General features: G+C 34.7%; 5 protein-coding genes across 7 annotated transcripts in view; 3 read left to right on the forward strand and 2 right to left on the reverse strand.

The window, feature by feature from the left end:
• RhoGAP71E (Rho GTPase activating protein at 71E) overlaps nt 1–2,409 on the forward strand; it is a 60,883-nt gene extending 58,474 nt beyond the window's left edge. The window contains exons 8-12 of the mRNA XM_075303430.1: nt 316–717; nt 870–998; nt 1,070–1,220; nt 1,291–1,397; nt 2,061–2,409. Of these exons, the coding sequence (XP_075159545.1) occupies nt 316–717; nt 870–998; nt 1,070–1,220; nt 1,291–1,397; nt 2,061–2,356 (1,085 nt within the window). The 3' untranslated portion in view covers nt 2,357–2,409. The remainder of the gene's footprint in view (nt 1–315; nt 718–869; nt 999–1,069; nt 1,221–1,290; nt 1,398–2,060) is intronic.
• Nucleotides 2,410–2,967: 558 nt separating this feature from the next.
• LOC142232764 (U3 small nucleolar RNA-associated protein 14 homolog A) lies at nt 2,968–5,625 on the reverse strand. Its single transcript, XM_075303434.1, has 2 exons — nt 5,118–5,625; nt 2,968–5,057 (listed from the first exon to the last, which is right to left on the reverse strand). Exons 1-2 carry the CDS (start codon nt 5,520–5,522, stop codon nt 3,096–3,098), a joined length of 2,367 nt encoding a protein of 788 aa, XP_075159549.1. The 5' UTR covers nt 5,523–5,625; the 3' UTR covers nt 2,968–3,095.
• A 604-nt stretch (nt 5,626–6,229) lies between these two features.
• On the forward strand, nt 6,230–8,244 carry AIMP2 (aaRS-interacting multifunctional protein 2). 2 transcript variants are annotated; one of them, XM_075303437.1, is made up of 5 exons: nt 6,230–6,465; nt 6,578–6,691; nt 7,246–7,413; nt 7,472–7,700; nt 7,769–8,244. In XM_075303437.1, the coding sequence occupies exons 1-5, from the start codon at nt 6,337–6,339 to the stop codon at nt 8,143–8,145; spliced, it is 1,017 nt and encodes a 338-aa protein (XP_075159552.1). In that variant the 5' UTR covers nt 6,230–6,336; the 3' UTR covers nt 8,146–8,244. The 2 variants fall into 2 exon arrangements, with proteins under 2 accessions (XP_075159552.1, XP_075159553.1); XM_075303438.1 differs by lacking the exon at nt 6,578–6,691 and having other exon boundaries at nt 6,231–6,465.
• Nucleotides 8,245–8,268: 24 nt separating this feature from the next.
• Nucleotides 8,269–11,274, reverse strand: Hr78 (Hormone-receptor-like in 78). 2 transcript variants are annotated; one of them, XM_075303436.1, is made up of 4 exons: nt 10,742–11,274; nt 10,301–10,615; nt 9,769–10,053; nt 8,269–9,707 (listed from the first exon to the last, which is right to left on the reverse strand). In XM_075303436.1, exons 1-4 carry the CDS (start codon nt 10,767–10,769, stop codon nt 8,464–8,466), a joined length of 1,872 nt encoding a protein of 623 aa, XP_075159551.1. In that variant the 5' UTR covers nt 10,770–11,274; the 3' UTR covers nt 8,269–8,463. The 2 variants fall into 2 exon arrangements, with proteins under 2 accessions (XP_075159551.1, XP_075159550.1); XM_075303435.1 differs by having other exon boundaries at nt 10,295–10,615.
• A 1,246-nt stretch (nt 11,275–12,520) lies between these two features.
• Nucleotides 12,521–18,465, forward strand: part of LOC142234740 (uncharacterized) — a 303,670-nt gene continuing 297,725 nt past the window's right edge. Inside the window, exon 1 of the mRNA XM_075305910.1 lies at nt 12,521–13,284. The gene's annotated coding sequence lies outside the window, so the exon portion shown is untranslated. The remainder of the gene's footprint in view (nt 13,285–18,465) is intronic.

Genomic DNA, 18,465 nt, shown 5'->3' on the forward strand with positions numbered 1-18,465 from the left:
ACCCATCACCAATCCCACTCACTGTATTGAAAATATTCTCATGACCGTGTACATACGCATGTCGTTTTGCGATAAACGGAAACTCATTAACATCTTGATTTTTATGACCAATGACAGATTTTTAAAGAAAACAAAAACTCGTAAAAATATTTCTTTGTTTTTGTTTTCTCACAGAATGTATATTAGGTTATATCGAAGAATGTGATCATAAAAAAGTAAATTTTATCTCACGAATCTAAATTTAAAACATTTACATCTCTCAAGATCAAGATTTTTATAACTACTTCTAAATGTATTTATACTTAATATTTTCAGGTGGTCCCATATTTGATAAATGCTCAGATATGAATCCCGATCAATTTCGTTCCTATCGCATAGTTACAATACGCAATGTAAGCTCCATCCTACAAAGACCCCTAACAGCCACGGAACAAGAAGTGATTCTATTTCCCCGCCTATGTATGAATGCTAAATGCCGCAAATTTGAATTCAAATCATTGCAAGATTGTACTGACTGCGGCATGGTATCATATTGCTCGGATTCTCACCTTTCGGCAGAACACAAGAAATGGTGTGGATTTTATCATCTGTTCAAGGAGTTAATTATATTCCAGGAAAAGTTTGGTCGTTTAGATCCAGGACTTCCAACGAAAATACTTAAAGAAACACCTGAAGCTTGCGCAAATACGAAAGAGGTCTTCAGCAAATTATCAATAGGTAACAGAGAAAATGTACTGCACTACTTTAGAGCTAACTATAGACTGATACTAAATTCTAATACATCAATGAATCTCAATAAAAAAGGACACCCTGATTATCCTTTATCCTTTAATCTGTATATTGTGTTTCTTGTCTATCCCCTTAAACAGAGATACCCGACAATTGTTGCGAATATGCAGCCCTATCACAAATATCTACAGGGCCTTTAACCTCCTGGTATGCCTTGAAATCTTGTCAACAATTGGATAAACATGAGAATCTCACCATACATTTAATTGGTGGGTATGCGATGGCACATAGTTCTTTATTTAAATTTGACATCTAATCCAATTGGGGCGTTTATTTTTAGGTGCTGAAATCGAATTCGAAGTTGATGTCCTCAACAAGTGGGAATTGTTCTTCTTGCACATTACGCCCACAGTGAAAAATCTTAATGTGGTATTTGTAGGGCCAGAACTAAATCCCAATAATATATCATTCGATCAACTGAAGAAAACTAAGTAAGTGTCCATTAATCCATTAGACATTCGATAATTTGTTCTGTGAATTTATTTTTGTTTTCAATTTCAGATGTTGCAAAGTGTGCCGAAAGCATGAACGTACAGTTCAATATTTCTTTGAACCACATATGTATCATGACTATTGTAAACGGAAAAACTTTTTAAAACCGAATCTGAGTGAGTATTTCCTGCATTCATTTGAAGTAACAGCAAGAAGCTTATTTTTGGAACCATTTTGTTAAATTAAAATCCAAACCATCAAATGTCTAAAATCCAGAAAGATTTTTTACAAAATAAACTCCATATTTTGTATCCAGTTTGAAATAGCAGTAATTTTCAGCAGACTACAGACTTTTTAGCAGAAAAACATTAAAAAAGGACTGTTAAAGTAATTCATCTGCCCAAAAAAAAGGGCCATTTGTTTGTTTGTTATTAGCATAGTTTTTCTATAATTCTAATAGATATTGGAGAACACAACAACACCATTGTTTCTTAGTGAATATGAACAAATTATGTATGATAATAATGGACTTCGAGTGACCGTCTGCTATATTTCTGGAGATCATTAGTGCCGATTTCATCCTAAATGCCGATCATTTCTGATAGGAATCACATTTGAATATTACTGACCCAGAACCCTCTGAACTTTGGGCATAAACCCAAAGACACATATAGTGCCTTTTTCTTACATGCCTTTCTTTCATACTGAAATTCATAGTGTTAAAATCTATATATCCATCCATCTAATTTCCTTGCAAAATCGCTTTAACAAAATTGCAAATCTCCTGAGTTCTTCGAGCCCTATTAAATTCATATGTTAACCCATTCTCTTCCTATCAGTTTGTTTCTTCAATGCTGGTCTATACCGTTCTACTGGCTATAAAATGGAAGATTCTTGGCCGGAAACTATTAAAGCTGCTTCAAAGCTACAAGTTCCAGTTGTCGTTACAGCCTATACCGAATACGAAATGCCTTTAGATATGGAACGTTTCGTGGAGGAATGTGGCCGTGAATTGAAAATTGTACAAGCTCCCCAGGAAAATCCCTTTTCCTCGGTTAAGCCCGAGAGAAACTTTATATCGGACGATGAGGCACCATTAATGTTTAAGAATTACTTTTACTTTGTGGTAGAATAATGATACATATTTTTTTTTTTTTAAATTTAATTACGTATTTTTTTTAATGCAAATATCCAATTTTTCATAAAATCATACTCTATTGCCAGATAAAGGTGGGTATCAATTTTGGTAATTTGTTAACTCACTTAATGCTATAAAGAAATACTCTACGAAAAGTGTAATTGCAAAAGTGTAATTGCACTTTAAAATTATTGAAGAGTGTTGGATCAAAATTAGACATGCCAAGTTTTAAGAAAATCCGATTTCTGTCGAGTTTGAAAATGATCGTAAGTAGTCAAAATACATTATAATCTGATATGATAAGAAATGATACATTAGACCACATTAACAGATGATTAAATCGCATTTGAGATTGGGCTATCTTAGCTTATTTTTCTTGCAGGGACACCTGTGCTTCGTAATGCCTCCAATACAGTATGAGTAAGCTTGTTCCTGTTATGCCGAAAAATACTTGTTGCCCCAAAAATTATTAAATAATCTGCTTTCAAGCTTCCTGGCATGTGCTTGGTCAGACATCCAAAGCAGATCTCTTAAACGTGGCCTTTTGAATGTACTTTTATAAATTTTCTTTCAATTCCCCTTTGTTAAAAAACCAGAACGCGATTAAGTGTTTTGTACATACCAATTATTATGCAATTTTATTAAAATATGAAATTTATCTATGTACATAACTCTATTACAAATAATTTCTAATCAAAAGGAAGAAAAATAAAAAACAAACAAACGACTACCACAATTACTTTGCTTTACCCATTTTTGCAATTCGTATATCGACTGGATTTCGTAATTTGCGTGGCTTTTTAACCAATTCGCTTTCATCCATGGGTTCAATGATTTTACCCTTTTGTGCAATAACCGATGGTCGCGTAAGCAGGCGGAAAGCAGTCTCTGTTACAAAGTTGCGTCCAATTGGTGCTCGTATACTAGCTTCGTAATCTTTCAATGAGGTAAATGGGAAGGGTACATCGGACACCAAGTGATTCCTCAATTTTTTGCTAACGTTTTCATTGATATAAACACCATCTTTATTTTCGTCTTTTCTTTTGTCCTCTGGCGCTAATTTGAGTAGAAGACGTTTGTTTCGTTTTTCCATTCTTTCCTTAGAAATGCCAGCTCCTGCCCATGAACCCCAACCTGGCATTGAGAGCTGTATCTCTGCATCTTTAAGTTCAGAGTCTTTCGTTTTATCATGACTAAAATCTGCAACTATATCATCATCCTCAAATGCCTGGGCTATGGTCATTTGTTGATCAATGGCCTCTTCATTTTCATCGTCCATATCAACATCTCCCATGGCGTCGCTTACTGAACTTGAACCAATTGCATGTTTTTTCAGTTTTACTGTTGCTAATTTATTTGGATCTATGATGTCAACCTGTTTGGTGGATTCCGTTGTTGCCATTTTCGGTGTCAATGACTTTTCCAATGTTTCGTTGAGTTCTGATACGGGATTCTTATTTTCATCATCCATTTCATTTTTCAATTCCTCATCTATATCGGGCCGATTAGCTGCACTTTTGAACGACAAATCCTTTAGATTCTTAAGGGGATCCTTTTCCTTAGTAGTGGAAGATTTTTTAGAAGGTTTTTGGGATTTAATTTTCTTAGCTTTTTCCTTGATTATTTCCAATTTCCTATGAAGCTTCTCTTTTATGACATCTTCTTGGTCATCGAATATATCATCAATAGATTTGGCAGGAATCGGATCGATTTCTTCAACTAACCAACCATTTTCTAGTTTTTGCTTTTTATTCGTTTTTTTACATTCGCTTTCTTCAAAATTTTTCCTCTTTTTCTCCGGCCGATTCTTTTTACCGGCCGATTTTCCAATTTTTGTATTTTCGGTATCTTGAGGATTCTCACCAATTTCCGCTTCATCGGCATTTGGCTCATCATTACCTTCCTCATCTTTTAATAAGCGTTTGTATTCTTCTAGCATCTTCTCATTATCGTTGCGCTCTAACCAATATTTGCGCCAGTTTGAATTATCCTCCTGTTCCTTTGTAGCGGCCTTCTCCTTTTTGCCTACTGTGGTCCAGGGATTGAAAGGATCATAGTCTCCATCTTCATCCTGTTCTTCAGCAGGTTTGTTCACTTTTTTGTCCTCCTCGCCCGAGTCATCTTCTTCGATTTTTTGCGTTAATTGTCTGCTCACTTGTAACTGTTCTGCTAGATCCTTTCGCACGTCCTTGTCGTATTTGGCCCTTATTTGTAAATTTTTAGCCCAAGTGCCAGTGTTTTTGTGTCTTAGACTTGCCCTCTCCATTGCCCTAGACTTTTCTAAGGCATTAAGCTTTTCCATCGCCGCTTCCGGGTTAGTTTTCTGCAGTAGCTCAAATTGTTTGATTTGTTCTTGCATCTTTTGCTTTTTCAGAAGTTTATGGTACTTCTTGGACTTGATCTTGCTTTGCAGACGAGCTTTAATGGACTTTTGGGCTTCTCTCATTTTAAGATACGCCAATTCTTTGCGTTTCGCTATCAATTCTTCTTTTGTCATTTTCTTTTGTAGTAGTTCCTGCTCCCTCTTGGCTAAATCAGCGGGATCTTGATCATCACCCATATGCTGCCTTTTTATTTTGGCATATTTATTCTCCAAATCCTCCATTTGCTGCATTAAATCAGTTTTGACACTTTGTTCTAAGGGTTTGCGATACAATGAGGTATTAACGTAGACAGTTTCCGATTTCAGTGGGAAAACCTAAGATGATAAAGGTCTTTATATATCGATATTGAAATTTATTTTCATCTATCTACTCACTTGTGTCTCGGCAGCTCTATTAGATGTCACTACAGCGTCCCATTTGGTGAGTTTGGACTTGACATCTTCGTAGCCAATTGTTCGTTTTATACGTTCCGCTGCAGGCTTTTCCAAAGGTTTGTCAAGCACCTTCTTTGCCGTGGCGGCTTTTTTCAGTTCTTTGCCAATGTCCAAATTCTTTTTGTTGGTGCCTTGTAGCACTTGCACCAAGTCGTTAATAGCAACAGGCTGAGCCTTTGGCTTCGATACCACTGCGGACCCTTTGACCAACTGAAATTCATCTTGCTCCAGTTTTGGTTCATCACGTGTTGACTTTCGTATATGTTGCGTCTTTCCCAAACTGCTGATAGCCTGCATCAGTTTTTTGTGCGATTTGGGATTAATTTGTTCCTCGTCATCACTCATGTTTTTAGTTTTTATTATTTAATTCCTTGTATATGCAATAAATTGATGAAAGAAACACGTTCACACGTTTTATATCTGACAGCTCTGATTGTTTGTTGACTACTTCGACAGATCAATGTTGCCACCCTCTCGGAATTTAATTGTATGCAGATAAAACGGTTTAACACTATGGTAATGCACCGATTATGGCAATCGGTCATATTAATTTTTGCTATCTATTGCTTACATTTTGCTGCCACAGGAAATATATGGCAAAACGGTATTATTGGCATGTAAACAAAATTTTCGATGGAGGCCGAGTTGACGCCAAAAAATTTTTATTATTTTTCAAGCGAAAAATTTACTTGCGTGCCAATAACACAGTTTTCCAATGTATAAGTTAAGGGAGCGATATGTAAACAATCGATAAAATTATCGTTAAGATCGTTGAGAAATGAATAGCGAAATTTTCGTTAGGATAATGTTATCGATTGTTTACATTTTGCTCCTATAAGAAATACTGTATTGGGATGTAACAAGAATTTTCGCAAGGGCTTTAAGTCCGTTAAATTCTTTGTTGTGGCAACAACACAGTTTTGTTATGTATTTCTTATGAGAGCGAAATGTTACAGTCGATAATAGTTCCTCACAAATATGCAGATATTTTGGACGAACAGAATTGTTATCTGAACGACCCCTTAAGTGATTGTCCCAAGAAAGAAGAAGAGTTTTCTTTTCGATGACAAGTCAAGGAACGAAGTGACAAATCTATTTGGACATCCAAGCAAATTTTATTGGAAATCAATCAACTGCTGCAGAAAAAAAATAAAAAGTTATGTACGAACTTAAAACTCTGCTTCCCAAATTTGAAATTGACGTGCCTAAATGCATGTACGAAATGAAAAACTTAAATACAGCCACATTAGCTGATGCTACTTCTAGCTCTCATCTCACCGTCTCCAATGTAAGTAATCGAGCAAAAACAAAAATTGGCAGTATTCTCATTGCTGTTTTACACCACATTTCTGGATCTACTTTTGTAAATTTAACACCTCATACTTGTTCGATTCTTAAAGGGGTTTCTGAAATTCTTTGGTATGCCTGCCACGCCCTCGCCCACTGCCTCTGTTAGCACGTGTTGCCCACTCGATTTGGATATACTTGGTTCACAAATTCAACAAATTCTAAAGGTTATTTTATATTTGTGTTGCTTTTTTCCCATTTGTTCTATTAACAATCCTTTTGCACGCAAAACGTTCACCAGATGTGCTCACAGTGGCTTTGGATAGTTCTAACACTTTATTCCTAACATTCCATGTAACATCTAGAGGAGAGTCTAAGGACTTTACTTACAATTCCATTATTCTTTATCTAAATGGAGAAATGACCTCTGCATTTAGTTATAACAACAAAACTACTAACCTGGTACTCATCCGCCCGCATTATCCATTCTCTTGTCTCTTTTTCGATGCAAACAAATTAACTCTCACATCGGCCATACTCTTGTGTTTAGTTTGTCACTCATTAGTTTTCCTCAGTGTTTGGTAGTTTGTTGAAGACGATTGTGTGTGTGCTGGTTGTTCTCTATAGAATACTAGAATATCTAAATAGAAATGATTTCGGAGGTGGCTGGCATTGCTTTTTCTGCACTATATATAAAAATATGTACAAAACTAACCTATAATATTTGTTTGCTCAATTGATTAATGATCTACACTGGATTGGTACAATTGTTCTTTCAAAGGTTTCTTGTGATGATACCCAGTCTGTCGTTAAACGCCAAGAAAAAGTTTTACAGCAGTTGGACGATTTAAAAAAACAATTGGCTGGTATTCGTTCAACATTGGGCCTCTGTCAGAAAGGCTCACAGCATACTTCATTTGCTTGTTCGAAGAATGGAGGTTTACGAGAGGTAAATAAGTTTTTGAACAAACTATATGCCCTATTATTCTCCATTGTTGTTGTTTTAGGAACCTTTACACGATATTGTCATAAATGGGCATCCTAATTTTATTCCCTATGCTCTATTGGCATTAAAAAATGCTTGGAAAGAATTGTTTACAATTGATGTGAAAACATTCACACATTCTACCATGAATGATATAGGCAAAGATGCCAAAGCCTTTGAGGAAGCCCTTAAATCAGTTCCCGTCAACCCTGCCAAACCAAAGGTTAACATAACATTAATTTGGAAAAACTGTAAGTCTCTCTTCCTGCTAAAGAATCTCAAGTTTTCTTCTTTTAAGTCCCTTCCATTTCATTTTAAGGTGAACATACGGAGATGATTAGTTCCCCCACCATGTATGTCCCCATTTATGGTGAAGTAAATATAATTCGCTATTTGGGTCGCGTGGGCCCTGCAGAATATCGCTATGAAGAATCCCTTCTCTGCAATGAAATCGATGCTGTCCTAGATATCTGCTATCAATTACTGCGTTGCACGACCCCCAAGAGCAAAGCTAACATTGTGCGCACATTAAACAACCGTCTGCAGAAACAGCTCTATTTTGGTGGTGAGAAAATGTCCATTGCTGATATTGGTGTCCATAGTTCCTTACGTCGTATGCCCTCGATAACCGATAAAGACTTAACGCCAGCGTTAATTGAATGGCGTAAACGAGTCGCTAAGTTTACGTTGATCTAAGATAAAACGAAGCTAAATTATTAGAAGAAAAAAACGAAAAAATAATCTTTGTGAAAATGCAAAACAATAAATCGACGCTGCTATTGATACATATATATATATATATATAGAAAAAGTCCCAGGTAATGATATAAAATGTATAGTTTTTATTGAATCCAAAAAATAATGACCAGTTAAAAGGGTCAATCTACAGCTAAAGAAGTGAGTTTCTCACTGTTATTATCATTATTGATTTTATTCATGTTCAGTCTACTAGTAAAAAAATAAGAAAAACAATATAAAAAAGAAATATCGTTCAATTATACGATAAACAATCATTCAACAGTTCAGACTTCCTACACTGGTACTCAGAGCAACAATGTAGGGTATCATATTGTCTATTTGCACTTGACCCACAAGATTTGAGAAGAACAATTCCTCCACACAGTCCGATTCCAAGGCACTTAGAGGCATTAGGTTGAGGATGATACTGTTGAAACGTTCATCGGATTCATATGCAGACAAATCCTGGGACATAATCAATTTCCGTAGACTACTAAGACTATATTGCTGTACTCGTTGCACATATGTGCGAAAACAATTGTCCTTACGCCTATTGAAGCAGTGTGCGTTGAAAAGGCAGACCAGTCGTAAGAAGGCATACTCCATGTCGCTACATTCCAATGATTGTATGTTTTGTATAAACGAATTCAAGCGAGCTATATGTTCACTTAATTTCTTAATTTTTAGCGGATCGATTTTTTCCACATCTGCAAGTTGGCGAACATTATTTATGAATGTGTTTAAAATAGTCCGCTGAGAAAGATTGCGAACTTGGGCCACGCTTATGGCCAGTAGAGAGGGCCATGATGAACGCAGCAAAGCTATTTGAGCTCTTTGGGGTAATTCAGCGAATGCGGGCACTTTTCGCAGCCAAACCACGGTAAGAAAAATAACACGGGATCCAGACTCACAAACATAGTGAACATTGAAATATGACGAAACAAGGGAAGGTGTTTGCAGATTGAAACTTGCATAGTTGGACGAAATCAATTCGTTTTCAAATATCGATTCATTCGGGAGAAATTCCCTAACTGTGCCAGAGTTATCATCAAAATCCATGTAATCGTTAAAGTCATCTTCGTTGCCGCTTTGGTCTCCCATATCTTCATCTTCATTTAATTCATTTTTAATTGAAAGGCCATTGCTTCCCACTGGTATATTATCCAGATGGTTTTTAATAGGTTGTAATAGTTGGAGAGCCTTCCCTATTATCCTTTTGTCTAGTTGCGTTTGCATGAAACTGATAGTTGTGGGTGGGGGATTTGGTGTCAAAGCATCTAAATTGAAATTGACATTCTGATTGTTATTATTCGTTGCTGTGGTGGAAAGATTTTGCAAACATATCGATGTAGCATTGTCAAACGTGTCTTCTTCCTCTTCCTCGTCGTTCTCTTCAATGTGGTGTTTGGGGGGTTCTGGTGAATAGCTAACATGTTTATTTGAGCTAGAAGATGATTGGTTTGATAGGTGGTGCTGTTGTTGTTGCTGTTGATGGGCCTGTTGCTGTTGCGTAGCCAACACTGCAATGAGAGACAAGATACTAGTGATTTGAAATTTTGCATGGACCAACAAACAACATACTTAGAGTTTGTGTGAGTTCGGCAAAACTAAAGCCCATGGGGAATATATTGGCTGCTCCGGTTGTAGAGAAGGCATTTGTAGTAGCAGCGTTTAAATTGTGATTGAAGAGAGGAGAAAGTTTTGATCTTTGCTGAGACTGGGGATTCGAGTTTGGCTTTATCGATGTAGAACCTGCTACATTGGTTCCTCCACCTCCCACCGTTAAAGCTTGAACAGCTTGACCGGTTGACGTTGATGACATGGGATCTTTTTTGTCCAAAATTGGTTTTCTTTCATGTTGAACAGCTAGATTTTGAAAAGAAATTTGAAACGATTAATATTGCTGAGCAAAAAACCTATTTCAAAATGGCATAATGATCATGCACAAACTAGTTCTTTTTCATAAAATTTTTGGCAAAGCAAAGTCGTCTTGGGCCTTGTGTGAAATTGGTGAAATAGATAAAGGCCAAAATGTGTTAGTAAATACCAAAAAGCTTTTAATCAAATCGTGTTAGAATGTTTGTCGACATTATTAAATGAAAATTACAATCACTTCTCATGCCGCTGGCCAAACATTTTTGCAATCTACAGAACTGGCAACGATTGCGGTGGTGCTTATTTATTTCACAATTCATGGCTCCTCGGCACTGGTAGCCCAATTGCTTGCGTATCGACCGCTTGAAGAATCCTTTACATCCTTCACAACTAATGGCTCCATAATGACGGCCGGAAGCTCGATCACCGCACACCAGACATAATTCCACATTCATATTGAGGTTTGTTGCAGTCGATGCAGCACTACTCCCAATAACAGATCCACTGCTACCTGCTCCGTGTGTTTGCTGCGAATGATTCACAAAATATTTATCTGTGCAAAAAGAAGAACAACAGAAAAAAGGGTTTAGTGGTGGTGGTGGTGCATATAGCAGAACGAACTTTTATTTGTTTCTATGTATTAAGAGTGGAATTGAATAGCAATAGCCTTGAGCCTCACCTTCGGCTTGAAAACCACTTGTGCCCATGTCGCCACCCGACGTCTTTCTCTGCTAGCCCCTCACACAAACAGAGTTACTGTTTGCTTTTTACTCTTTCTGCTCACTGATGATGTGTAGATAGTTCTTGTTCTATAAATTCTTGACCTTTTTAGTTTCCCCTCCTCCTGTCACACAATCAAGTTAATTTTTTTCTATGCAGGCCGTCTGGTAAGTAGAAGCAGCACTTGTTTCTTCGTTCTGTACATCCATTCTACTCTACACCAACACTAACAACTACAACTACAAGTTGTTGCTTCGAAATATTTTCCTTTATTATATGTCTCACTCTCGAGGTCAATCACACTTTGATGTTTGAGGTACTGTTTTATTTAATATATTATCATTTTACTTGATTTAATAGCAATTGTAGCGTGTACTTATTGGAAATTCTATTTCCATTTGGAATTTGTTTATTTCGCTTCTAAATTAATACATATGTTCTTATAAGACTTTGTTAAAACCTTTATCTTGTGCCAGTGGTAGTGTTGGGAAAGTAGGGAGTATTTGATTACAAGTACTCGTTACTGACTAATTTTTTGAGTACTCGTTACAATTAAATCAGTACTCAATATCTTCAATAAATATAAACACAACCGCTTGAAAAATGCTAAAATTTAAAATGTTTTTCAAATAATTAATTTCATTTCTAAAAATTAATTTTAGTTAAAGTCCTATCTCGTCTAAATATCCTGTCCCAGTCTCTATCCATCGAACAAAAACATAAAACGATAATACCTCATTCACTTTACTCTTTCGAAATCAACTTCTACTAGATTTCAACTGTCATTTGCCTTATAAAAAGTAGATTTGAAATTTCTAAAATGTAGATTTTGAGTCTTAAGGTGGGTATTAAGTTCGAGTTTAGCCGCATTTTTTCACTAAAGTGAAAACCAAGTACATATTTGTTGTTAATTTTATTAAAACTTGATGGGGAATATCCCAAAGCAACTTTTCATAAAGTTTTTATTCTTATTAATTGATTATTAGAGAAAAGTAATCGTGAATTTTCACCATTCTGTATGCCAAAATTTGGCGTAAAGAATGGTGATTTTGAATTTTGCCAAAGTTATTTCTGGTTGTCTAATTGCAAAATTATTTAAAGACACGAGTTGTACAATCTGTATGTTTTTATTCAAAGTTTGTTCATTTAATTCATTTTTTTCAGTTTGCTTTCTTGCTCTATGTATGTTAAGAGTCACTTATATTCAGATTTGATGATTAATACTTGGATTATACATCTCGATTTGATGTCACTTCACTTTAAATAATAAATAATAAAATGAAACGAAATGAAATGAAATGAAAAGAAATACTACTACATAGAAAATGATACACATACACACTATACATGAAAGTAAACAAACAAATACTATCAAATAAAAATTTTCAATTTAGCAAAAGGCGGTCAAACAAAAATTGGCGCCTTTCAAATCGATATGCGAGACTATCGATAATTTTATTTTTAAGGTATTATCGATATTTATTTCCCGATAGCGAAGAAACTTAAGAGCACCTTACATTGTCGTATAAACACTACGCAATAACACGCTGCGGCCATAAATCTGGTGGTATAATGGCATAAAATCAGAACAACTTTTTGTGTATATGCGTTTATTAGTTTCTTCTAATTGTTTTTATTAAACAAACATTTTCACCAATAACATTTCTCCATATTCACTGTTTATGTTTAATGCTTCTACTTATTTTTTCATGTTGTCAAATTTGTTCGGACCGTGTAAGGTCCACTTTAGATCAAAAGCCGGACTACAAAACTCTTAACGCCTTCACAAAAAAATGCAGTTCATCAAAAGCCGGACTACAAAACTCTTAACGCCTTCACAAAAAAATGCAGTTCATCAAAAGCCGGACTACAAAACTCTTAACGCCTTCACAAAAAAATGCAGTTCATCAAAAGCCGGACTACAAAACTCTTAACGCCTTCACAAAAAAATGTAGTTCATCAAAAGCCTGCCATCTATGTGTCCGATTGAGAACTTTTTAATGTCCTTCGTGTCCTAAGGTTCTTGGAGTATTTTTATTGTCCTGAATGAAACATTGGGTTTTTGGTGTCACACTGCCTAAATAAAATGTTGGGTATTGCAAATGGCTTCCATATATTTCCATTTGTAAAAATGTAAAAATTAAAACAAACTGGAAAAATTCCAATTTGATTAAATGCGGATAAAGGTTTATTTCTTTAAAAATAAATTATTCATGCCTTTTACAAAATGATGAAACTTACAAAACAATTTCTGGACGTAAATATAATTTTGATTGTGATTTCCATTGACATATCGGCGATAGTCTTTATTTTTGAAAGCTGGATCCATTAGTTCGATCAGTGACAAATGAACATTTTTTGAATAGTCGAATCGCGTGTAGGAAGCTTTGCATAATTCGAAGACTAATGAGTAGCACAAGTTTAAAGAAAATCTACTTCATCAGAACTAAAACATTTTATAAAGAACTTTGTTAATGGAATAACCCTTTGGTTTCTAAAAAGGTAAGTAACTTAATCATTGTTATTAAATGAAATTTGAAAATGACAATGGACTGAATAGTCTAAGTGAGCCTGTTACATCGGGATGACATCTAACTTAACCTAATCTAACGTATCTCCATTTTCATGAAACTCCGTTAGTTCAAGGTTAGCTAACCATTATATATGCGTCACAGTGTTGTAAATAACGACAAAATTCTATTCATTCTATTCTATTTTGTTAATATATCAGTTTACTATATATCATTTTTGATTTTTTTTTTTTCAAAAATCGATTTTTATGACATATATGTAAGTCATAAGTATAACAACCTACAACCTGGAAACTTAACTAAAACTACGAATATGTATATGTCCGTTACCCTACTGTAATTAAAACAAGTAAGGAAAGTCTAAAGTCGGGCGGGGCGACTATATTATACCCTGCACCACTTTGTAGATCTAAATGTTCGATACCATATCACATCAGTCAAATGTTTGTCCCAAATACATACATTTAAATATCACTTGATCTGGACAGAATTTCATAGACTTCTACAAAATCTATAGACTTAAGTCGGCGAAACATTTTAAAATGAACCAATTTTAAGGAAACTTCGCAAAAGTTAATTTATGATTTATCGCTCGATATATATGTATTAGAAGTTTAGGAAAATTAGTCATTTTTACAACTTTTTGACTAATCAGTGGCGATTTTACAAGGAAAATTTTGGTATTTTGACCATTTTTGTCAGAAAAACATACATATGGGAGCTATATCTAAATCTGAACCGATTTAAATCAAATTTGGCACACATGACTATATTACTAATTGTACTCCTAGTGCAAAATTTAAACCAAATTGGGCCAAAACTCTGGCTTCTGGGACCATATAAGTCCATATCGGGCGAAAAATATATATGGAAGCTATATCTAAATCTGAACCAATTTCAATCAAATTTGGCACACATGACTATACTACCAATTGTACACCTTGTGCAAAATTTCAAGCTAATCGGGATAAAACTCTGGCTTCTGGGTCCATATAAGTGCATATCGGGCGAAAGATATATATGGGAGCTATATCTAAATCTGAATCGATTTCAACCAAATTTAGCACGCATAGCTACAATGCTAAATCTACTCCCTGGCCAAAATTCTGGCATTTAGGACCATATTAGTCCATATCGGGCGAAAGATATATATGGGAGCTATATCTAAATCTGAACCGATTTCAATAAAATTTTGCACACTTGTCTATACTACTAATTGTACTCCTAGTGCAAAATTTCAACCAAATTCGGCCAAAAATCTTGCTTCTGGGGCCATATAAGTCCATATCGGGCGAAAGATATATATGGGAGCTATGTCTAAATCTCAACCGATTTCAATCAAATTTTGCACACTTGACTATACGACTAAGTGTTATGTTTGTACAGAATTTCAAGCAAATCGGTATAAAACTCTGGCTGCTGGGTCCATATTAGTGCATATCGGGCGAAAGATATATATGGGAGATATATCTAAATCTGAACTGATAAGCCTTTTTTTACCAAAAAACGATCATCGTAAAATTTGGGACAAAGTAAAATTTTTCATTCCCCTTTAAGTCTGCAAATTTAGCCATAGCTCCCATATATATGTATTGCCCGATTTTGTCAAATTTGATCGTAAAATCCTTATTTATCAACCGATCTTACTCAAACTTGGCTTACTCCAATCTTCTATGGTACTAACAATATGTGCAAAACGTCATCGAAATAGGTTCAATTTTTTGCTCTCGCTCCCATATATATGTGTCGCCCAATATTTCCAAATTAGGCCGTAAAACGCTTATTTATCAACCGATCATACTTAAAGTTCGCTTACTCTAATCTTCTACTGTACTAACTATATATGCGAAAAATCATGGAAATCGGTTCAGATTTAGATATAGCTCCCACTAACATGTACCCCTTAATGTTTTGAAACATGGAAAGGATGTGCTCAGTTTTGCACGCTACTGTATATATTATGAGAATATTGATAATGTAATGCTATTGATAAATAGTAGTATGCTTCCTATATGGGAGACTAAATCTGTAAAATTGCAGTACCACATCCCAAAAAAAAAGTGGGCCCACCATAAGGAAAAATTTTTGTTTATTTCAGGAAATGTTACTAACTGCAACATGACAAAAATAAGCTAATAATTTTTGTCAAAAGGATTTTTTTAAGAAAATTTCATATTTTGAACGAAAAAATTGGGGGTAAAATTCATTTCAAATTCATGACAATTTCAATAAATGTTCGTAATAAAGACGGGTTTGAAGATGAGGATACCCACATTATTAACTGTTTTTGTGCCAATTTTGAATTAAGTAAAATTATGCAATTCATTTGTATAAAACATTTTTTTTTTCATTTTTAGTTCACGTCATTGAAATGAGTAAAAACATTTCTTCACATTTGCCAAAATTTACCTAGAAGCAATCAATATAATGGCTAGAGAAAGTTTTGTTGATTTGTTTCTGAGTGATTTTTTATTAATACCGGGATACTCGTTTTTATTACAGAATGCTAGTATGCTGCTTTTATTCCCAATAATTTCCCCCAATATACCTACCTACACAAAGTGTGCACTGTTAATTATGTCAATACAAGTTAATTGGCATATATCCCGCTCTAAGGACAATTAACAATGTATCCACACGCGTAAATGTTGATGTGTGTGTATTTAAGCCAAATCACCTGTTAAATAAAATGCAATTAAATTTTTATGCGTCAATGATTCTCAATAAAATGTGGACAATTCATAAATTGTTTGATAGATATCAAAGGTGGCCAAAAAATGTTTGTTTTTCCCAAGGGATGTGGAACGTGAGGGATATAGACCATCAAGATGATTGACTTGCGTGTTTGTGATAGCTAATAATCAATTTTTTTGGAGCTTTCCTAACAAAGGTCAGCCACAATTGTCATACCTATCTAAGCAGCCGGAAGAATAGGGTCAATAAAATTTCGTTAAAAAAATCTGTTTGTATGAGCGTAGCTTACCTGCAGCATGTGTTGCGGCAATTAATTTAAATTGACTTTAAAAATATATCCATACACTTTAAAATTTAATTCCAATGGTAGCACCAAATCACATTGAATGCAAAATTTGCAATTCTATCCAAATTCTACAAGAACACCGAAATCAATGAAATCATCTTGTGGCGGAAAATATGTGCACGATGCAATAGGAATTTTAAAAAGAGTGTTCACAACTCTAATTGCCCAGCAATAAAGATATGACACAAACATTGAGATGGCATCCGTATGTTGGTAGCTCTGTATGTGGTTAAGGACATTGAAATGAGAGAAAATTTGACTGTCCTTTGGCATTCAGACAAATTGATAAAAAATAAAATGTATAAATGCTGCTTAACCAAGTGACATTGAGGTTATTGAAAGCACGTGTGGCCAGTTGACCGGTTGGCCACCTGATTGTGCTTTCATTGTGAGATTTCTTTTCATCCGGATGCACATACGCATGGTTCCTGGTACACACTCGTAATGTTTGAACAACAACCATCAATGTGTTTTTTCGGAAGCCATACAGGTGTAATGATGATTGTCCTGTGAGTTTTGAGTTTGTTGAGGGAATTCTCTCTTCCCTGTTCAGAGCTTTTTATGGTTAACAGGAAATGCCAGAAAAAAATGTAGTGGAAAGTTGGTTGTAGCCATTCTCATTGTATCGCGTGGGCACGCTCACTTATTGCCATTCCAAAATTGTTGGCTTTTGAAACAGAGGTGTGCAGGTGACACAGAATTGTGGTGCGGTGATATTTAATCGCATGATTAGTTCATTGTTCCTCATGCTGTAGTACCACATCAATCTATATGTCTTTCGAAAGCACAGTGATGAAAGTCCGGGTTCGATTCCCAGCAGGGTCGATACACATAGTTTAAGTTCAGCTCGGACTTCTGTTCTGTATTTAAAGGAAACTGAAATGAGAGAAGAGCAGCAAAGCTTTCTTCACTTCATAAATTTAAATTTGGCCGTGAGTGTGATTTGTTAAATCTTTTTATTTTAAGGTAAATACTATGTTCGCTTTTCGCGTTGAAATTTTCGTGGTTACTTTATTAAAACATTCCAATATAAAGCAGATAAATTAACTCAAATGATGCGATGTTTCTTGTTTTTCTAGATTTCGACAAGACTTTACAGGAATAAGTTTGTTTTCATTTATAATTTCGATTATTTAAGGAAAAGTAATCGCGAATATAAAGTGGGTTTCAACTCGAAAACCGAACATAGTACCCACCTTTAGATAGAAACTAATCTCAATTTCAGTTCTTTTGGTGAGTGCCTAAGTGAAATTTCATCGTGATTAAAAATTGTCCACAATTTGGTAGAATCACCGTGAATGAAATCCCATTCACGCCATCATCTCTACTTTCGATAGCTATTAGCCGCAGCATTATTTGCTATGCAAAACACATCGTTTAACTCAACTTAACTGGGAAAGACTGTCAGTCAGCTTGTTAAATTTGTGTGTGTCCTCCAGTAATGGACATGACTGTCATGTTGTTATGGCGATTTGGTTGTTTTGTATGTCCTTATGTATCCTTACAGCTGTTTAATCATTCTGAATGGTGGTTAGCGTAAAAAATTATTGAAAATAAAAAACCAAATAACAAATTTGAATGTTGTGCACAAACGGCTTAATATTTATTTTTGTGTTAATGCTTTTATTGAAGATGACCACCATATAACATGCACGACATAGCTCACGATATTTAACGTTGCAAATTCACAGAATTGCTTGTTACTCCGAAGAAGATGATTACTGGTTAATCGAACTGGCAATACTGTGCTAAATAATGGGACCTTTTACATGATAAATTGAAGAAAAAAATTTTTGTCAAAATTGACAAAAAAATTTTGTCAAAATTTTATTTTTTTAGAAAATTTTGTCAAAATTTTATTTCTATAGAAAATTTTGTCAAAATTTTATTTCTATAGAAAATTTTGTCAAATATTTATTTCTATAGAAAATTGTGTCAAAATATTTCTATAGAAATTTTGTCAAAATATTATTTGTATAGAAAATTTTGTAAACATTTTATTTCTATAGAAAATTTTGTCGAAATTTTATTTTTATAGAAATTTTTGTCGAAATTTTATTTCTATAGAAAATGTTGGCGAAATTTTATTTCTATAGAAAATTTTGTCAAACT

Source organism: Haematobia irritans, chromosome 4, assembly GCF_050003625.1.
Source record: "Haematobia irritans isolate KBUSLIRL chromosome 4, ASM5000362v1, whole genome shotgun sequence".
Lineage (NCBI taxonomy): Eukaryota > Metazoa > Arthropoda > Insecta > Diptera > Muscidae > Haematobia > Haematobia irritans.

Excerpts from the sequence above, each read along its gene's own strand:
- Hr78 (XM_075303435.1), bottom strand. The coding sequence starts at position 10,769 with ATGGGCACAAGTGGTTTTCAAGCCGAAG. Across the intron at positions 10,616-10,741 it reads AAGTGGTTTTCAAGCCGAAG|ATAAATATTTTGTGAATCAT; the intron begins GTGAGGCTCAAG and ends CTTTTTGCACAG. Across the intron at positions 9,708-9,768 it reads CGAACTCACACAAACTCTAA|TGTTGGCTACGCAACAGCAA; the intron begins GTATGTTGTTTG and ends CTCTCATTGCAG.
- AIMP2 (XM_075303437.1), top strand. The coding sequence starts at position 6,337 with ATGTACGAACTTAAAACTCTGCTTCCCAAATTTGAAATTGACGTGCCT. Across the intron at positions 6,692-7,245 it reads AAATTCAACAAATTCTAAAG|GTTTCTTGTGATGATACCCA; the intron begins GTTATTTTATAT and ends GTTCTTTCAAAG. Across the intron at positions 7,414-7,471 it reads AGAATGGAGGTTTACGAGAG|GAACCTTTACACGATATTGT; the intron begins GTAAATAAGTTT and ends TTGTTGTTTTAG.
- LOC142232764 (XM_075303434.1), bottom strand. The coding sequence starts at position 5,522 with ATGAGTGATGACGAGGAACAAATTAATCCCAAATCGCACAAAAAACTG. Across the intron at positions 5,058-5,117 it reads ATAGAGCTGCCGAGACACAA|GTTTTCCCACTGAAATCGGA; the intron begins GTGAGTAGATAG and ends TTATCATCTTAG.